The sequence below is a fragment of the Mastomys coucha genome, unplaced genomic scaffold (assembly GCF_008632895.1).
Source record: "Mastomys coucha isolate ucsf_1 unplaced genomic scaffold, UCSF_Mcou_1 pScaffold22, whole genome shotgun sequence".
Lineage (NCBI taxonomy): Eukaryota > Metazoa > Chordata > Mammalia > Rodentia > Muridae > Mastomys > Mastomys coucha.
Window position 1 is genome coordinate 123639355 of NW_022196905.1, and position 17801 is coordinate 123657155.

General features: G+C 42.9%; 2 protein-coding genes and 2 non-coding genes across 6 annotated transcripts in view; 3 read left to right on the forward strand and 1 right to left on the reverse strand.

Annotated features, from left to right (window-relative positions):
• Positions 1-6735, reverse strand: part of Psph (phosphoserine phosphatase) — a 23749-nt gene extending 17014 nt beyond the window's left edge. Inside the window, exon 1 of one of the 3 annotated variants that reach the window (XM_031338092.1) lies at positions 6440-6735. The gene's annotated coding sequence lies outside the window, so the exon portion shown is untranslated. The remainder of the gene's footprint in view (positions 1-6439) is intronic. The other 2 variants (XM_031338094.1, XM_031338093.1) reach the window with 2 other exon arrangements.
• Positions 6531-17798, forward strand: Cct6a (chaperonin containing TCP1 subunit 6A; the record flags this gene model as incomplete). The annotated part of the gene is made up of 13 exons (XM_031391154.1): positions 6531-7056; positions 7708-7771; positions 8534-8668; positions 9276-9449; positions 10041-10144; positions 10795-10905; positions 11106-11265; positions 11343-11425; positions 14448-14544; positions 15220-15367; positions 15943-16076; positions 17077-17179; positions 17737-17798. Coding segments are annotated over exons 1-13 (1512 nt in total), but the record flags the coding sequence as incomplete, so codon positions are not given.
• LOC116071747 lies at positions 9034-9168 on the forward strand. Its single transcript, XR_004111121.1, has one exon. It is a non-coding gene; the product is annotated as a small nucleolar RNA SNORA22 (small nucleolar RNA).
• Positions 15418-15548, forward strand: LOC116071734. The gene has a single exon (XR_004111109.1). It is a non-coding gene; the product is annotated as a small nucleolar RNA SNORA15 (small nucleolar RNA).
• Positions 17799-17801: the final 3 nt, after the last annotated feature.

Sequence of the window (17801 nt, forward strand, 5' to 3'; positions counted from 1 at the left end):
AATTGTGAACCTAGGGCCTTACAAATCCTAGTCAAATGTTCACCTAGTGAGCATTTCAGCCCTAGCCTTCTTACTACTTAGCCTTCAACTCCCTCGTAGCCTTGAAACGTATATGACCCTTCTGTCTCATCCTCCTGAGTGGCTGGAATGACAGTCCGGAATCACCAGCTCCAGCATTCTGTCCTACCTGTCCCCCTCCAGATGTCACTTGTCCAGCCATTAGTTTAGCATACCCAGTAAGTAGTGTGATTTCCAAATATTTGCATTGCAAGAAACTGGCCGCCATTAAGAAATGAAGTCCACCCTAAGGTCACTGGAGCCTCCGGTGCTGACCATCTGTTTCACCAAGCAGAGGAGGGACCATGGCTAAAGGCAGGCTTCTAGCCACTACCATGCTCTGAGCCAGAGAAGTTCTCAAACTACACACTCCAAGCCAGGAGCACAAATTTTTAATCCCAGCATTTAGGAGGGAGGCAGAGGCAAGTGGATCTCTGTGAGCTCCAGGCCAGGCTACAGTAATGTAGTGAGACTCTGTCTCAGAACAAACAAATTATCAATTCAATCCAGTAAGAAAAGTCTCCATAGTCTTTGGTCAGAAGTGACTTTGAAGCTTACTATTCCCAGGATTCACTAGCTCAAAAATGGCTGTAAGAGTGGGGCAAATAAATTCTCCTGTGTCCACTGGAGATGAGATTCCTTTACATCACATTTATTTAATTATGGAAGGGTGGGGTTCCACAGTGAGCATGTGGACATCAGAGGACAAGTTTATGGAGTCAGTTTTCTCCTTCCACCATGGGCAGCCAGCCTGTGAAATCAAACTAGTGTCATAAAGCTCGGGGGCAAATGCTTTTACCCCAGCTAAGCCATCTCCCCATTCTCAGAGATGGCTTCGATGAGGTAGGGTGCTTGCCTATGTTCAATCCCCAATACCAGATGAAAACATAGGCAAATTAAGAGTTTTGAAATGGCCGAACAGTGGTGGCCCACGCCTTTAATCCCAGCACTTGGGAGGCAGAGGCAGGCGGATTTCTGAGTTCGAGGCCAGCCTAGTCTACAGAGTGAGTTCCAGGACAGCCAGGGCTATACAGAGAAACCCTGTCTCAGAAAAAAAAAAAAAAGAGAGAGTTTTGAAATAACATTTGGTTGTAACTTTAAAAGAAGTATACTAAAGGACAAAAGATATTGAACACTTAACATATGTATTTTCATCTACATAGCAATGGGAATTTTTATTTCAAAAGGAAAACCTTAACTACTACAAATATGAATGATTACATGAGTTCATTTGTGCTATTATTCCTACTTTACATATTTATCAAATAAATTCCAGATATTTAAATGAAATGTATCAGCTGTTCCTAGTCCTTAGCGCCTGATCTCATGCCTGCACAAAGTCTGGGCACAAGATGGCAGTGCTCATGTTCAGGCAGAGCACATAATACATATTTAAAAGATGCCACTTCCAACACTTGGGAAGCAGAGACAGGGAAACTTTATGAGTTGCAAGACAGACAGGACTACACAGTGAGATACAGTAAGACTATCTAAAACATCAAACATACATTAAAAATACATAAATAAGTGTCATAGAAACAGCAACAACAAATTAATAAATGCTAAAACAGTGGTTCTCAATTTATGGGTCTCCAGCCCACAGGAGTTGGGAGTTGGGTATCAGATATCTATACTGCGACTGATTCCTAACAGTAGCAGAATTACAGTGATGAAGCAGCAATAAAAACAATGTCATAGCTGGGGGTCATCACAACATGAGTACTAACGGGTCACTGCATTGGGAAGGCTAAGAACCGCTGGGCTAAGAAAGTATGCAGCATGGTAAAAGCCAGGATATTTATAGAACTCCTCACAAGTTACTGACTGAATACAAAGAGCAATTTCATTTTTAGAAATTTATTTTTATTATTTTTTAATTATGTAGCAGCTATGTGTCTGCATGTGAGCATGTACCCATGAGTGCAGGCCAAACGGAGGTGTCAGAGTCTCCTGCAGCAGGAGTTACAGAGGTTGTGAGCTGCCTACTGTGGTGCTGGGAGTCAAGCCTAGGTCCTCTGTGAGAGCAGAGGCAAGTGCTCTTAACCACTGAGCCATCTCTCCTGCAGCTCCAAAAAGAATAATCTGGTGACTTTCAAATAAATGACCAAAGTTAACAACATGAACACTGGAATAAACTAGAATCACATGACTCTCCTTAAGCCACAAGGACACACCATCTCTGTAATATTTCTTGCCAAAAATAAATTTAATCATTAGAAAACATCAAACTACACAAAACTAAGTCTTTAAAATAACCTCTCCATACTCATGTCAAGTTCAAGCCAGGGAGAATGATATAGATCTGTTAATCTGTTAATGGTATAGTCTCAGTACTTTAGAATCTGAGGGGAGAGGACTGCCAATTTGAGTCCAGCCTGGGCTACACAACAAGTTTCAGGCCATCTTGGGGTATGGAGTAAGCCTGACTCAAAACAAAATCTGGTGTGGCGATACATGACCATACTCCTAGCACTCTGCAAACAGAGGCAGAAGAATCCGTACAAGGCCTTCCTGAGCGACGTACTAAGTTTGAGGCCGGCCTGGGCTACATGAAACCCTGCTAGTTTTTTAAGATATAAATTAAAAAAAATGGGGGGGTGGGGAGAAAAAATAAATAAATTTAAAAAAATAATAATGTCAGGGACTGTAGTTCAGTGGTAGGACGTGCACCTATTCAGACTAGAAGACACGACACTAAATACAATCCTGGATAAGATCCTAGGACAGGGACTGGAGAGATGGCTCAGTGGTTAAGAGCACTGACTGCTCTTCCAGAGGTCCAGAGTTCAATTCTCAGCAACCACGTGGTGGCTCACAAGGATCTGATGCTCTCTTCTGGTGTGTCAAAGATAGCAACAATGTACTCGTATACACAAAATAAATAAATCTTAAAAAAAAAAAAAAAAAAAAAAAAAAAAAAAAAAAAAAAAAACCAAACTCCTAGGACAGAAGCAGCTCATTAGGCATGGCTAGGGAATCTAGGGCCAAGTGATGATTAACTAGTTTTGTTTGGGTTTTGGTTTCTTTTCTAATTATGTCCGAGTGTTTTGCCTGAATGCATATATGAACATCACATGTGTGCCTGGTACCCTCAGAGGTCAGGAGAGAGATTCAGGTGCCCTGGAGCTGGAGTTAAGGATGATTTTGAGCCACTATCTGGGTACCGAGAACCAACCTGGGTCCTCTGCAATGGCAGTGCATGCTTTGAGCTGCTGAGCCATTTCTATGGCCTTCTTATGTTTTCTTAAAGATTTTCAAATCAGTTTTAGTTATGCATTAGGGATAGTCTACAAGTAGTCAGTGGCCACAGAAACAAGAAAAGGGCATCAATAACTCAATTCTAGGGGATCGCAGGATCCACACTCTCTTCTGGCTTCTGAGGGCACCAGGCATGCAGATGGTATACATATAGACAGACAGGTAAAACTCTCTTAATCATGAGATAAATCATTTTTAAATTTTTTTAAGGTTTTAGTTTTTTGGGGTTTTGTTTTTGGTTTTGGTTTTGTTTTGTTGTTTTTGTTTTTTTTTGTTTTTTTCGAGACAGGGTTTCACTGTATAGTCCTGGGGCTGTCCTGGAACTCACTCTGTAAGACCAGGCTGGCCTTGAACTCAGATATCCGCCTGCCTCTGCCTCCCAAGTGCTGGGATTAAAGGTGTGCCCTACCAGGACCGGCTAGGTTTTAGTTTTTTTGAGACCAGATTCTCAGTGTATCTCTGCGGATGTCCCGGGCTGTCCGGGAACTGGATCTGTAGACTGATCAGGTTGGCCTCAAATTCAGAGATCTACCTGCCTCAGCTTCCTGAACGCTGAGATTAAAAGCACAGCGGCCAAGCAAATTCCAGTCCTTGAGTGAGAGCAGGAGGATCAGGATTTTAGGTCGTCTCCAACTAGTGAGTTTGAGGCCAGTTTTGGCTACATAAGTCCCTGTCTGGGGATGAGATGGCTCAGATGGTAGAGGCGCTTGCTCCCAAGCCTGGTGGCGTCCTGAATCTGACCACAGATCCATATGGTAAAAGGAAAGACCCAACTCTTGAAATTTGTCCTCTGGCCAGGAGGTGGTGGTACATGCCTTTAATTCCAGCACTCCAGAGGCAGAGGCAGGTGGATCTCTGTGAGTTCGAAGCCAGCCTGGTCTACAGAGTGAGTTCCAGAACAGCCAGGGCTCCCCAGGAAAACCATATCTCAAAACACACACACACAAAAAGTCGTCCTCTGGCCTCTCTAAATATATTCTGGCATGGATGCAAACACCTATACAAATGAGTGTAATAAAACCTTTTTGAGACTCTGTCTCATATAACAACAAAACTCTTTAAAAAGACTGGAAGTAGTTGTTGTAGGGGTAGACCAAAGCATGTGACAATGGCATATCTGGAATGTATCTTACAGACATCTTAGCATATATGTTAAATGTCACAGAGATTTTTTTTTTTAGTTGCAAAATATCAGAATAAATTTAGCCCAATGGGAACTTGGTGAAATAAATTATGATGCAGTCATTTAGTGAATTATGCCACTATAAAAAAAAAAATCCATGTGGTTTAATCCTAGCACTCAGAAGGCTGAGGCAGGTGGATCTCTGAGTTCGAAGGCAGCCTGCTCTACAGACCAAGTTCCAGGACAGCCAAGGCTACACAGAAAAACCCTGTCTCAAAAAAACTAAGAGACAAAAAAAACCAAACAAAAATAGTTTAGCCAGATGTGGTGATGCTGTGATATTCCCTGTTGAGAATGACAGTCACTGGGACATAGTTCAGAGGTTAAGCTCCCAGCCAAAATGTGTAAGCTAGGTGTGGTGGTGCATGCCTGTACTACATGCACTTAGGAGGTAGGTAGATTGAGCTGGAGGCTCAGGGGTTAAGAGCACTGGCTGCTCTTCCAGAGGTCCTGCATATAACTCTCAACACCTAACATAGCAGCTCACAACTATAGCCCTATAGGATCTGATGCCCTCTATGGTATGCAGATATACACGCAGACCTATATACACTAGAGAAACAAACAATAGGAGGTAGGTAGAGGCAGGAGGATCAGGAGTTCAAGGCTAGCCTTGTCTGCATAATGAGACCTTGTCTCAAAAACAAAACAAAACGAGCCACAAACAGAAAGCAGCTCCAATATATTTTTCACTAATGTCTTAAGGAATACTATATTAAGTATTACTAGTGTCAACACTGACTTTTCCTGGGCAGTCTTTAGTTTTCCAACTCAATCCAACATCTATGTGTCCTGTTCTCTACTTTATAAGCAGACAACTGACTCTGGACTCTCCCTCTGCATCATTGACCAGCAGCAATAATGAAAGTACATGCCCACCAAGTGGTCTATCTAAATAAACGTGAGTCTTCTGCATGCCATGTATCATATGCACAGCTTTTGTGATTTTCAAATCTACAAATCGACTTAAAAACATTATACTAGCATACTTACTGCAGCCAGGAGAGCAGAGGTTTGGGAATAGCTATGTGTCAGCCACATGACTGGTTGGTTCTCTTTCCTTTTTTAAATTTCCTGTATTCAGGACCTTTGCATCTGCTAAGCCAGCACTCAACCACTGAGCTACATACCCTATGGTTCTGTTTTCTTTAGACAGGGTCTCGCTATGTAGCCATGGCTGGCCTGGAACTTGCTATGCAGACCAGGCTGGCCTTGAACTCACAGAGATCTGCTTGCCTCCCATGTTCTGGGATTAAAGGCATGTGCGACTATGTCTGGCTCTGAATCATTCCTGCAATGAAGATCACACAGATGTTGAGGAGAATGAGAATTTCTTATTCCTATCAAAATGGCAAAGCTTTCACTACAGATCAGTAGAATACATCCAATGGCATTATGAGTTGTCATCTGTGTGGAGAAGTGATTCCTATTCATATACATCTTTAAAAATTCAGCACTTATCTATACCTAAGTGCTCACTATACAGGCAGAAAAAAAACACTTATACGCTTAAGATTCTTCTTTTAAAAAAAAAAAATGTTTAAAAGAATGCTTTCAAAGACTGGGTACCACTGTCCAGCCATGTTTTCAGCAAGTTTAGTAGCTCATATTACTTTGGAAGTTGAAGCAGGAGGATTCGTATGAGTTAGATACGAGTTAGACAGTGAGTTATGTAGCCAGGACACAGAGTGAAACAAGGATTCATATTTGTTTCATATTTTAAAAAAATTAAGAAATCAAAAAACACCCTTTGTCTTCAAACCTGCCTCAATGACCTGGGCCCTAAGGACGCCCACTGCACCACTCCTAAAGCCATCTGGTACTTTCTACCCAGCATAGTCCTCCCGTCAATCCCCGGGGTCTTAAAACGACCAGGGTATACAGGGAAAGGGTCCATTTTCGGACCCTTTACGGATAAAACAGGCAAGAAAAAAAATGAACCTGGGAAACCTCGCGAGAGTGTGAGGGAAGCATCCCGGAGTCCAGTAGCTAGAAACACCCCGCAAATAGAGGCCGACGCCTCTGCTTCCTGTCACACCCAGTCGAGTGCTGAGGCCGAAGCATCCCTCGCACACGACCTGCGGGGCTTTTCCTGCACAGCGAACCCCGCAACCGCCACGCCGCAATCCGTAAAGCGCGGAACCGCAAGGATAGGCGGCGAGCACAACGGAACCTTAAAACTCGGAGTGCGGATTACCGGAGAACAGGTTTCTCGGTTGCGCAATGACGTCGCAGCTGGGCGTGATGGGCGGGGCCTAGAGAGACCAGCGTCGGGTTAAGCCAATCAGCGGGCAGCAGGAGCGTCGCAATCCAATGGAGGGGGTCTGTGGGCACGCTGGGGGCGGGCCAGGTGCGTAAGACTTTTCGAGAAGACCCGCATAGAGCACGTTGTTCTCGGCCTCTCCCTGAGCTAGGCCAGCCATGGCGGCGGTGAAGACCCTAAATCCTAAGGCTGAGGTGGCCCGGGCACAGGCAGCGCTGGCGGTGAATATTAGCGCGGCTCGGGGCCTGCAGGATGTTCTGAGGACCAACTTGGGACCTAAGGGCACCATGAAGATGTAAGCCCGGGAGGGCGGGCCTGGCGGGTGGATGGCCGCAAACTCTAGTCGCTGCCTCCAGGCCTTCGCGCTGGCATTTTCCACAGTGTCTGTGCTGCATCCCATCCAGACCACCCGGATTCGCGCCTTTCGGGGTTGCCATTTGCACCCATTTCTTTGGAGGAAGAGAGTGGCGGATGCACCCTTCCTGAACCCAGCTCCGCGGGTTCCCGAGTTTACTAGGATATAGGAGTAAAGTCCAAATTTCAGGGGATCTATTTTCGTTACCTTATTAGCTAGCAGATTAATGTAGTTCACTGAAACAGCGCTTTGACTTTTTTTTTTTTTTTTACAAACTATACTCTTATTCACTGTCTTTCTCGCCTGTCGTATCCGTTCCTCAAATTACGTCTGCTTTGGAGTCATATATTTATTTCATAGCTTCCTTTTGTCCCCATTACACCTCATTCTTTTTTGTGGGACTTTATTTACTTGAGATAGGATCTGACTGAGAAATTATGGCTTGTCTTAAATTCCCAGTGATTCACTTGACTTCAAGAGTGGGTGGGGATATACATCACTTCCCCTTGGGAGCCTTGTGGAATCCTTAATTTAGTTTTTTTTTATTGAAAAAGTCACATCCTTGCTCATCAATTCCTGCCCATTTGACAGGCTTGTATCTGGTGCTGGAGACATCAAACTCACTAAAGATGGCAACGTGCTGCTTCATGAAATGGTAAGGGGCTGCTGTGCTGGGTAAAAAAAAAAAAGAAATAAGGAAATCTTGACCTCCTGTTCCATCTGAGGTAGATAAAATTCTTCATCAGGTCATCATACCTTTCAAGCAAAAATATAGGAAGTGCTTTAGTGGGTGAGGAACTCTGTAGAATGGGACACATGTGTTTGGATCCTTGGGTTGTTTGTTTGTTTCTGGCCTACTTAGTAGTTGGGGCTAAGAAAAAATCTATAAAAGAAGATTGTTATCTCTACTTTAGCTAAATATTGTAGCACACAACTCTAATCCCGGCACTCAGCCAGATCTCTGAGTTCAAAACCAGGTAGAGCTACATATGCATAGTGAGACCCTGTCTCAAAAACAGGGCAGTGGGAAAGAAAAGCAAACATAAATGCTCATCTTTCCATTCAACTGCAGGAGAAATGAAAATCTCCTTACTTTTGTTTGTTTAAGTTGAATCTCACTGTGTAGCCCTGGCTGGCCTCAACCTCACAATGATTACCTGCTTTCTGGCTCCTGAATGCTGGGATTAAAACTGTACCTCTCACGCCGGCTATCTTATAGTTATTATTTTTGTCTCAGGGATCATATAAAATTTCGGGTCCTATAGTTCAAATCTCAGTAAAGGGAATGACTTGATTATCCAAGCAAAATGTAGCCAAGCTGTGCAGTCTTAAGTGGAAGGCACTAAAAGAAGCCTGTCTTATCTTTTACCCTAGGTAATGTTTTAAGTCATTTAAGTAGTTCTTTTTCTACTTACAGCAAATTCAACACCCAACAGCCTCTTTGATAGCGAAAGTGGCTACAGCCCAGGATGACATAACTGGCGATGGCACTACATCCAATGTCCTCATCATCGGGGAGCTGCTCAAACAGGCAGACCTCTACATTTCTGAAGTACACACGTTTCTTGTTTCTGTGCTATGTTGTTTGGTGGTCTATTGGTGCACACTGATGTGATGCTAGCTGACATTCTATGTGACCATAGAATGGTCGGGCGGCTTAACTCTGGGAGCCTATGCCTCTCTGTAATCTGGTCTGAAATGAGTGAAAAAAAAACTGTCAACTATATGTAAATGATTACATATTTATAATTAACAGGTTAGCCTCAAACTCACAAGAGATCTGCCTGTTACTGCTCCTACACCCAGCCTACTCACTGACTTCAAATGATGTGACTTAGTTTTAGATTACTGTAGACAAGAGAAGAGGCAAGCTCTTACAGCAAAATATTTGTTAGGAACCAGTTTTGTTTTCATGGGTTGCACAGTGAACACCCAAGTGTGCTCTGTAGTTCCCTTGGCCTTGACTCTGTGCTAGAGTAAAGTCTGTTCTTTTCCTCTGCATTGAAAGGAGTACTGTGTCCTTTTAAATGTATTCAGAAAATCAGCACACCATCCTAATTGTAGTAAGTAAGTATGAATGACTTGGGGTAGTGAATTTTAGTGGTGTCTTGTTGAAGATGCAAGTGTTGGCAGAGGTTTTATCACTGTTTGGATTATAGGGTCTTCATCCAAGAATAATAACTGAAGGTTTTGAAGCTGCAAAAGAAAAGGCACTCCAATTTTTGGAACAAGTCAAAGTAAGCAAAGAGATGGACAGAGAAACACTCATCGATGTGGCCAGGACATCTCTGCGGACTAAAGTCCATGCTGAACTTGCAGATGTCTTGACAGAGGTGTGTGTTAAACATAGTTGGGCTCGGGTGTTGGGATGCATGGGGAACGTCTTATGTAAAAACCTGTTGTAAGTGCTACACACATAGGCTCTTCACAGGGGTGCTGTGTAGAGGAAGGGGTTAGGGTTTTCTCTAGGCAGTAATGATCTAATCTGTCTTCAATGTAGAAAGAAAGAAGGACGTGTTAATTGGCGCTATTCTAGAAAGTCTCTAGTCATCGTGGTTTTGCTTCCATTCCCCTCCCCACCCACCCCCCCCTTTGCACATTTAAGGTAACTGGTAGTTTGGTATGAGTATAGTCAAATCAGACTGATTAACATTCTTCTCTAATACTTTGTTTGGGGGACTTTGGAACTCATCTTGGAGCTCACAATGCAGTGTGAATTGTTGTAAGGTGTGCTTACACTTCGGGAGATAAGGTGGGTTTGAAATTGGGCTGAGATTGGAGGCCTGCACCACCATAAAATAACACTCCTGTTACCAGTTTGGGTTTTAGAGACAATTTTTTTCTTAAGCCTTTTGCACTCCTCTGAACAACAGCTGAAGTGCTTCAGCCTCTGCACATTCAGTTTATTAATGGTTATCTCATAGGCTGTGGTGGACTCCATTTTGGCCATTAGGAAAAAAGATGAGCCCATTGACCTCTTCATGGTTGAGATCATGGAGATGAAGCATAAATCTGAAACTGATACAAGGTAGGTAAGAGAATGCTTTGAAGTGCTATCTACCACGGAGCTGCTCCCCAGTCCTGAGACAAGTTCATATTGAATAGGTTACTGAGTATGGCATTTGCTCTAAGTAGCACGCACTGTGGGAAATAGGGGAGGGTTATACTATTGATCTGCCTGAGTACAATGCGTAGAAGGAAAAACTTTCTTTAAGATAGTAGTTTGCAAACTTTTTTTTTTAAAGATTTGTTTATTTTATGTATGAGGTCCTCTATCTGTATGTACACCTGCATGCCAAAAGAGGGCATCAGATCCCATTACAGATGGTTATCAGCTCCCATGTGGTTGCTGGGAATTGAGCTCAGGACCTCTGGAAGAATAGCCAGTACCCTTTAATCTCTGAGCCATCTCTCCAGCCTTGAAAACATAAAGTGATAGCCTGCTGGTAGTAGACATGCAAGCTTTTTATTTTGGTTTAGGTGGCCTGTCTTGTGTCACAGAGCGCTCCTTTTTCACATTTGACCTTAGGTTTAACTGAAAAGTTGTTACACAACTTTAGAAACTAGTGGATGTGTATAAAAATTAGCACTGTAACAATTATTTGGCTTTATTTTTACTATGTGTCACTCTCCCATCTCTGTGTTAATAAAAGTGGGATAAATTTTCCTGTTTTATAGCTTAATCAGAGGGCTTGTTTTGGATCATGGGGCGCGGCATCCTGATATGAAAAAGAGAGTAGAAAATGCTTACATCCTCACATGCAATGTGTCCTTGGAGTATGAGAAAACGTGAGTTTATGGCCCTTCAGGGTGGGAGGAAGTTGACACACTTTTTCCCCCACTGTGAGGACAGTCATGAAACATAGGGGCTTGGGTTATGTGGAGCACACTGGTACAGCACTTGCTTGGAATGTGTCTATCCTGATGCAATCCCCGTAAAAACTAAGATAACATGGAAATCTCTCCTTGCCCTTTTTTGTTTTTAATAGAGAAGTGAATTCTGGTTTTTTTTACAAGAGTGCAGAAGAGAGAGAAAAACTAGTAAAGGCTGAAAGAAAATTCATTGAAGATAGAGTTAAAAAAATCATAGAACTGAAAAAGAAAGTCTGTGGTGATTCAGATAAAGGATTTGTCGTTATTAATCAAAAGGTAAGAACTTAAAATTATGAATTAGTCTTATTTATTTTTAAGGTGAAGGCTATTGAAAAATGTTTGTTTTTATTCAGGGGATTGACCCCTTTTCTTTAGATGCCCTTGCGAAAGAAGGTATTGTAGCTCTGCGCAGAGCCAAGAGGAGAAACATGGAAAGGTGAGTGAAGCCAACTTAATACTTTTTTTTAATCATTTTACTAGCATATATTAATTGAACAGAATTGCAGAATTGTTGATTTCTTTCGTATAAGGGCATGTGATGTTTGCATCATTTCACACACATTTCCTGTAGCTCTGGTTCCCTCCTGTACTATACTGCTGGCAGGTAGTCTGCATAGCTAGGTGTGCACACTTTCAGTCCCAGCATTTGGGGAGCATAAGCAAGATGGGCTTGAGTTTGAAGACAGCCTGGTTTATAAAGCTAATTCCAGGACAGTCAGTGCTGTTACACAAAGAAACTATCTAAAAAAAAATGACCTAAGAGCTGAAGAGATGGCTCAGTGGTTAAGAGCACTGACTGCTCTTCCGGAGGTCCTGGGTTCAATTTCCAGCAACCACATGGTGGCTCTGATGCCCTCTTCTGGGGTGTCTGAAGACAGTGACATATACATAAAATGAGGAAATCTTTGCCGGGCAGTGGTGGCACATGCCTTTAATCCCAGCACTTGGGAGGCAGAGGCAGACAGATTTCCGAGTTCGAGGCCAACCTGGTCTACAGAGTGAGTTCTAGGACAACCAGAGCCATACAGAGACACCCTGTCTCGAAAAACCAAAAAGAAAAAAAATCAAAAAACAAAAAGCTTTACTTTAGGGCTAAAGAGATGGCTCAGTGGTTAAGAGCACCAACTGCTCTTTCAGAGGTCCTGAGTTCAATTCCCAGCAACCACATGGTGGCTCACAGCCATCTGTAATGGGGTCTGATGCCCTCTTCTGGTGTGTCTAAAGAGAGCAATGGTATACTCATACATAAAATAAATAAAGCTTTAAACAAAACAAAAATGACCTAGATTACACACACTTCTTTTGGTTTTCTGAGACAGGGTTTTTCTGTGGCCCTGGCTGTCCTGGAACTCACTCTGTAGACCAGGCTGGCCTCCGACTCAGAAATCCACCTGACTCTGCCTCCCAAGTGCTGGGATTAAAGACATGCACCACCACTGCCCGGCCAGACTTGAGGGAAACCGGCCCGCAGTTTCACTTCATTCTGTGGGTGATTCACGAACAAGGGAACTCGAGATTCTGTAAAATAAGCGGGTAGGGAGAACAAAGAGGCGACACCAGGAAAAGTACTTATCGAGGTGTAATCTTTACTTAGAGAAACGGGATATATATACTTCAGGCGAAACAGTCATGCCTTTTAGCACATAGGTGGGAACAGGAATCGATCATATCAAAGCAAGGGCTCCAGGCAGGAGGGCGGATCAAAGTTTTAGTCCCTATGAATACTGGGCTCTCGGTTCTGGCTTTAATCTCTTGAGCTGGCTCCAGACCCCTGGTGAGTCGAGTCGAGTTGCTGTTTCTAGCGTTCATTGAGACTCCTCAGGTCCGGCACACAGACTCTTGCTTTTATTGTGGCAATCTGTAAATTTTAAAATATACCTTTAAAAACTTTTTTGTGTACATTCAGGCTTGTGCTTACCACAACACATAAAATCCAAGGACAGCTTACAGTGTCTCCTACCATATGGATCCCAGTGATTAAGCTCAGGTTGACAGGTCCCTGGCAATCCTCGGCCTTCCAAGTACATGGTTACAGATAAGCAACACCATTGCCAGCCATTATTTTAACCATTTTTAAAGTTCAGGGGCTAGAAGAGATGGCTCTGTTATTAGAAATATGTAATTGTTCTTACAGAGCACCTGGATTCAGTTACTAGCACTGAAACGATGGTTCACAACCACCTGCAGCTCTAGTTTCTGTGGCTCAGAAGCCTCCCTGGGCTCCTATACACTCGCAGAAAAACTACAGAGTAGAATTCATTGCGGTTAACTGGCTCTCTGGTCATCATTTCTGTCACCACACTATACTTTTTTCTTTTCCTAACCTTTAATAACATCTAAAAGTGGATTGAAGATATTTGTCTTTTTCCATGTTTTTAAATTTTTTGTTATGATTTTATTTTTGAGACAGTCCCAGGTGACCTCAGAAACAAGGAAATCTGTTAACTTCTGCTATCTGGGTGCTTCGGTTAAAGGCATGTGCCACATTGTCATCTGTATTTTTCATGTATCTGTGTGTACCATGAGCATTCAGTGTCCATGGAGATCAGTTTAAGGCATTAGAACCCCTAGAACTGGAGTTAGAGATGTTCAGTCAGCATGTGGTGCTATGGTCTAAGCCTTGGTCCTGTGCATAGGAAGCTAGCTGCTCATTGCTGCACCGTCTCTCCTGCCTGTACACTTTGGAGTAGAGGATGGAGGGACCTAGGAGGAGCAGCATGGCGTATTTCACTTGCTTGGCATATTTTGTAACATGAAATCAAATTAAAGCTGGCTGATGTTCCACTGTGTATATGTTGTCCTGTTGGTTCAGTTGTGGGTCCTCTCACATTCTGAGATTTACATGGAATTCTATGAACATTGCTTTACACATTTTACTTTTAGACAGGTTCTCAATATGAACTTACTATATAAATCAGGATGACCTCTAGTCCACAGAGATGAACCTGCCTCTGCCTCCACCTCCTAAACCCTGGGAAGAAAGGGGTGCATTACCATGCCCAGGCACATGCTTTATTGTTTTCAACCATGACATAAGTGAGACCTGTTTTTTCTTATCTAGAGGCCACATCAAGAAGATAGTATGTTGGGTGCACACAAACCTGTAGTCCCACCACCACTCGGAGTGGAGGCAGGCTATTGGCCTGTGTATATGTCTCAACCAAACATTCAATACGTAAAACTAGAAAGAAGGTTCCTAAGAAATATCCCTCCCACAAAACCCCATGCATAGTCTGGTTTCTTCATGAATTGGTGTTTTGATGGCCTGGCATGGAGGTTTAAATAGAGATTTAATAGGTCATTTACCCACTGGGTTATGAATGAGAAGGGGACTGCTTTAAGATACACTTTCATGCAGTTCTGAGAATCTCCTTGCTAAAAAAAAAAAATTGTTGGTCTTCTTGAACCTGACCACCATGCTTACTGTATTTTCTTGAATGTGTTTCACTGTCTTGCAGGCTGACACTTGCTTGTGGAGGGATAGCTCTGAATTCCTTTGATGACCTGAATCCTGACTGTTTGGGACATGCAGGGCTTGTCTATGAATATACACTGGTAAGTGCTTGTTTTTATTTTTGGTTTTGTTTTGTTTTGGTTTTTGAGAAAGGGTTTCTCTATATAGCCCTGGCTGTCACTGTGTAGACCAGGCTGGCCTCGAACTCAGAAATCCGCTTGCCTCTGCCTCCCAAGTCCTGGGATTAAAGGTGTGCACCATCACACACACACACACACACACACACACACACACACACACCCCGTGGTGTTTTCTTCCCAAGACAAATAGTGTTTATCAGTGGTTGGAGATGGAAACTTTAAACTCAAAATTAGATTCTTATCAATTTTATGGGTTTTGGTTGGTTGGTGGTTGTTTTGAGACTCACTGAGTTGAATTAAGGTTACTTGTAGGAACATAAGTGGAGGGTTGTTCACTGGACATGGGCAACTCTTAATAGCTACACCATTTTAAAAATGACTTCCTCATACGTTTTCGTGTGTAATGGGATGCTGGTGGGTTCCTGTTATACTGCTAACTCTTCATAACCAGAACCCCTCCTGGTTCTCTTTGCATAATACTTTCTGTATTTGTTGGATTTATGTTATAAAAAGGTTTTACTGCGTAGCCTTGGAACTCACAGATACCCATCTGCCTCTGCTTTCCATGGGGTTAGAGGTACACACCATCATGATTGTGGGTAACCTGCTTTTAACAATAATTTCTCTTCTATACAGGGTGAGGAGAAGTTCACCTTTATTGAGAAGTGTAACAATCCCCGTTCTGTCACTTTACTGGTTAAAGGACCAAATAAGCACACACTGACTCAAATCAAGGATGCAATAAGAGATGGCCTGAGGGCTGTCAAAAATGCCATTGATGATGGTAAGAACCACTGAGGATTTTGAGTCGTATTCTTATTGCTAGTCTAAAAGGCATGGCTGAATACTGTGTTCTTTAGTCAGTAATTTACACAGCCAGACACCATGCAAAAGTAAAAGTCTTCCTTTAAGATGGCTGATATGCTATATTTTATGGTATATCATTATTAAAAGTGAGTACAAATAAATGACTAAGCTGGTTGCTCCCAAGCTACTGATTATTGCTCATGGTAAGGTTGGACCCCTTTGCTGTTGGCTAGTGCTTGTTTGTACTATGGCTCTAAGAAGCAAGTTCGTGCGGGGAGTATTGCCTGTTGGTAAAGTACATATCTAAGACCTGTACCCCCATCTCTATTACTGCAAAAACAGATCCACTGTGTGTGTGTGTGTGTGTGTGTGTGTGTGTGTGTGTGTGTGTGTGTGTGTGTGATTACAAGCATAGCGAATTCTTAAGTTAATTGTCTAATAACATTTCATCTTAAACTGAGTTCTAAACAGTTGTCTTTTTTTTTATTTTGTATTGGTAAGTTTGGTATCTTTCTCTATACTTAGCATTTTCTCCTTCCGGTGTCCCAACAGGCTGTGTTGTCCCGGGTGCAGGGGCAGTAGAAGTGGCTCTGGCAGAAGCTCTGATTAAATACAAGCCCAGTGTGAAGGGCAGGGCTCAGCTTGGAGTCCAGGCATTTGCAGACGCCTTGCTCATCATTCCCAAGGTTTGAATACTTACTTAAATCTTAGTTTTGCTGACAGCCTGTAGCTATGGTCAGTGTAAATATTAGTTCCTACAGTAGAAAACTAGCTAGTTGTGGTGCCACGTGCCTTTAATCCTAACATTTGTGACATAGAGGCAAGCAGATTTCAGCCAGCCTGGTGTACATAATGAATCTTATGCCAGCCAGAGGTATTCATAGCAAGACAATACTTCTTCAGCCCTGAGTGAGTAGAATGAATAGAATCTCCACCCTACCACATCCTGGGACAGGCAACCAGGAAACATTTGCAGCTGTATAGGAGAGAAAACGAGAAAAGAAGGGGAAACCAACATAGAGGTCAGACGAAAATTAAGGACCATGTGGCAGGAAGAGAGGCTTAGCTGACAGATTAGCACAGCTGCATGGCACCAGCCCAGTAAACCACTGCCTAGATCAGTTGTTACTGGTCTCTATTAGGTATTCAATACAGGCTAGGGTTTATAACCAATGCTTTGATTTGCTAGGTTTAGGGTGTATTAGAGAGTTAGTTGGTCAACTACACCTCTGCCTGTCCTTCAGAAAAGATCATGGATAATGGTTCTATTTTCAGTCAAAGCATGCAATCCCACCCCACCCCCGTGTAGGGGGAAGGGGGTATGCTGTAGCACGTGTATGGTCAGAAGACTGCGTCCGGGAGCCTTGGTTTTTGTTCTTGTTTTTTCGGTTTGTATGTTTTTTGTTTTTTTAAGATTTATTCATTTATTTAGTGTATGTGAGTATACTGTAGCTGTCTTCAGACACCAAAAGTGGGCATCAGGTCCCATTACAGATGGTTGTGAGCTACCATGTAGTTGCTGGGAATTGAACTCAGGACCTTTGGAAGTGCAGTCAGAGCTCTTAACTGCTGAGCCATCTCTCCAGCCTCCCCAAGAACTTTTTAAAATTGGAAATACTGTTCATTTATTCTGGCTTAACCCTCAATTCTCAGTGTATCTTTTCAAGAATTAAATTTATTCTCTAGGTTCTTGCACAGAACTCTGGTTTTGACCTTCAGGAAACATTAGTTAAAGTTCAAGCTGAACATTCAGAATCCGGTCAACTTGTAGGTGTGGATCTGAACACAGGTAAGAGAGAATACTGCATCTTGGTTGTAAGGTAAAACTAAGTGGGGTGAAGCTGGGGAGGGGAAGGTGGATGATAGCAGAAAGCCTATGTCAGTAACTTAATAGAAGACATGTGGAATGAGGGAAGTCAAAAACACATGTGATGTGGGTCAACAGCAATGTGTCCCGAACAGAGGGTGTGCAGACATCTGGTAAGCAGTGAGCACTTCTTTACTGTAAGCCATTACTAAGAAGAGATCAGCCACACATCAAACTGGATAGGAGCAGTGATTGGAGACTCTTGGGTACTAGCGGATGGGTCGTCAGGGATAAGCCATACTGTTCCTTCCTATTTAAAGACCCTCAGGTTGCCATGGTGCAGCCTGTGGTCCCATCAGAACTGAGGCAGCAGGACCACAGCCTGGATGCTGTCTTGGGCAGTAGTATGGGAAACACTTATCTTAAAAAAAAGGTGGTCTCAATTGGGCTGTATTTTCTGTTTTAGAATTGGTAGAGTTCATTAAATATAATGTATTTTCTTGAAACCTTGAAGCCTTTGGTGTCCTGGTTATTTGCAGGTGAACCAATGGTGGCCGCAGAAATGGGTGTGTGGGATAACTACTGTGTGAAAAAGCAGCTCCTT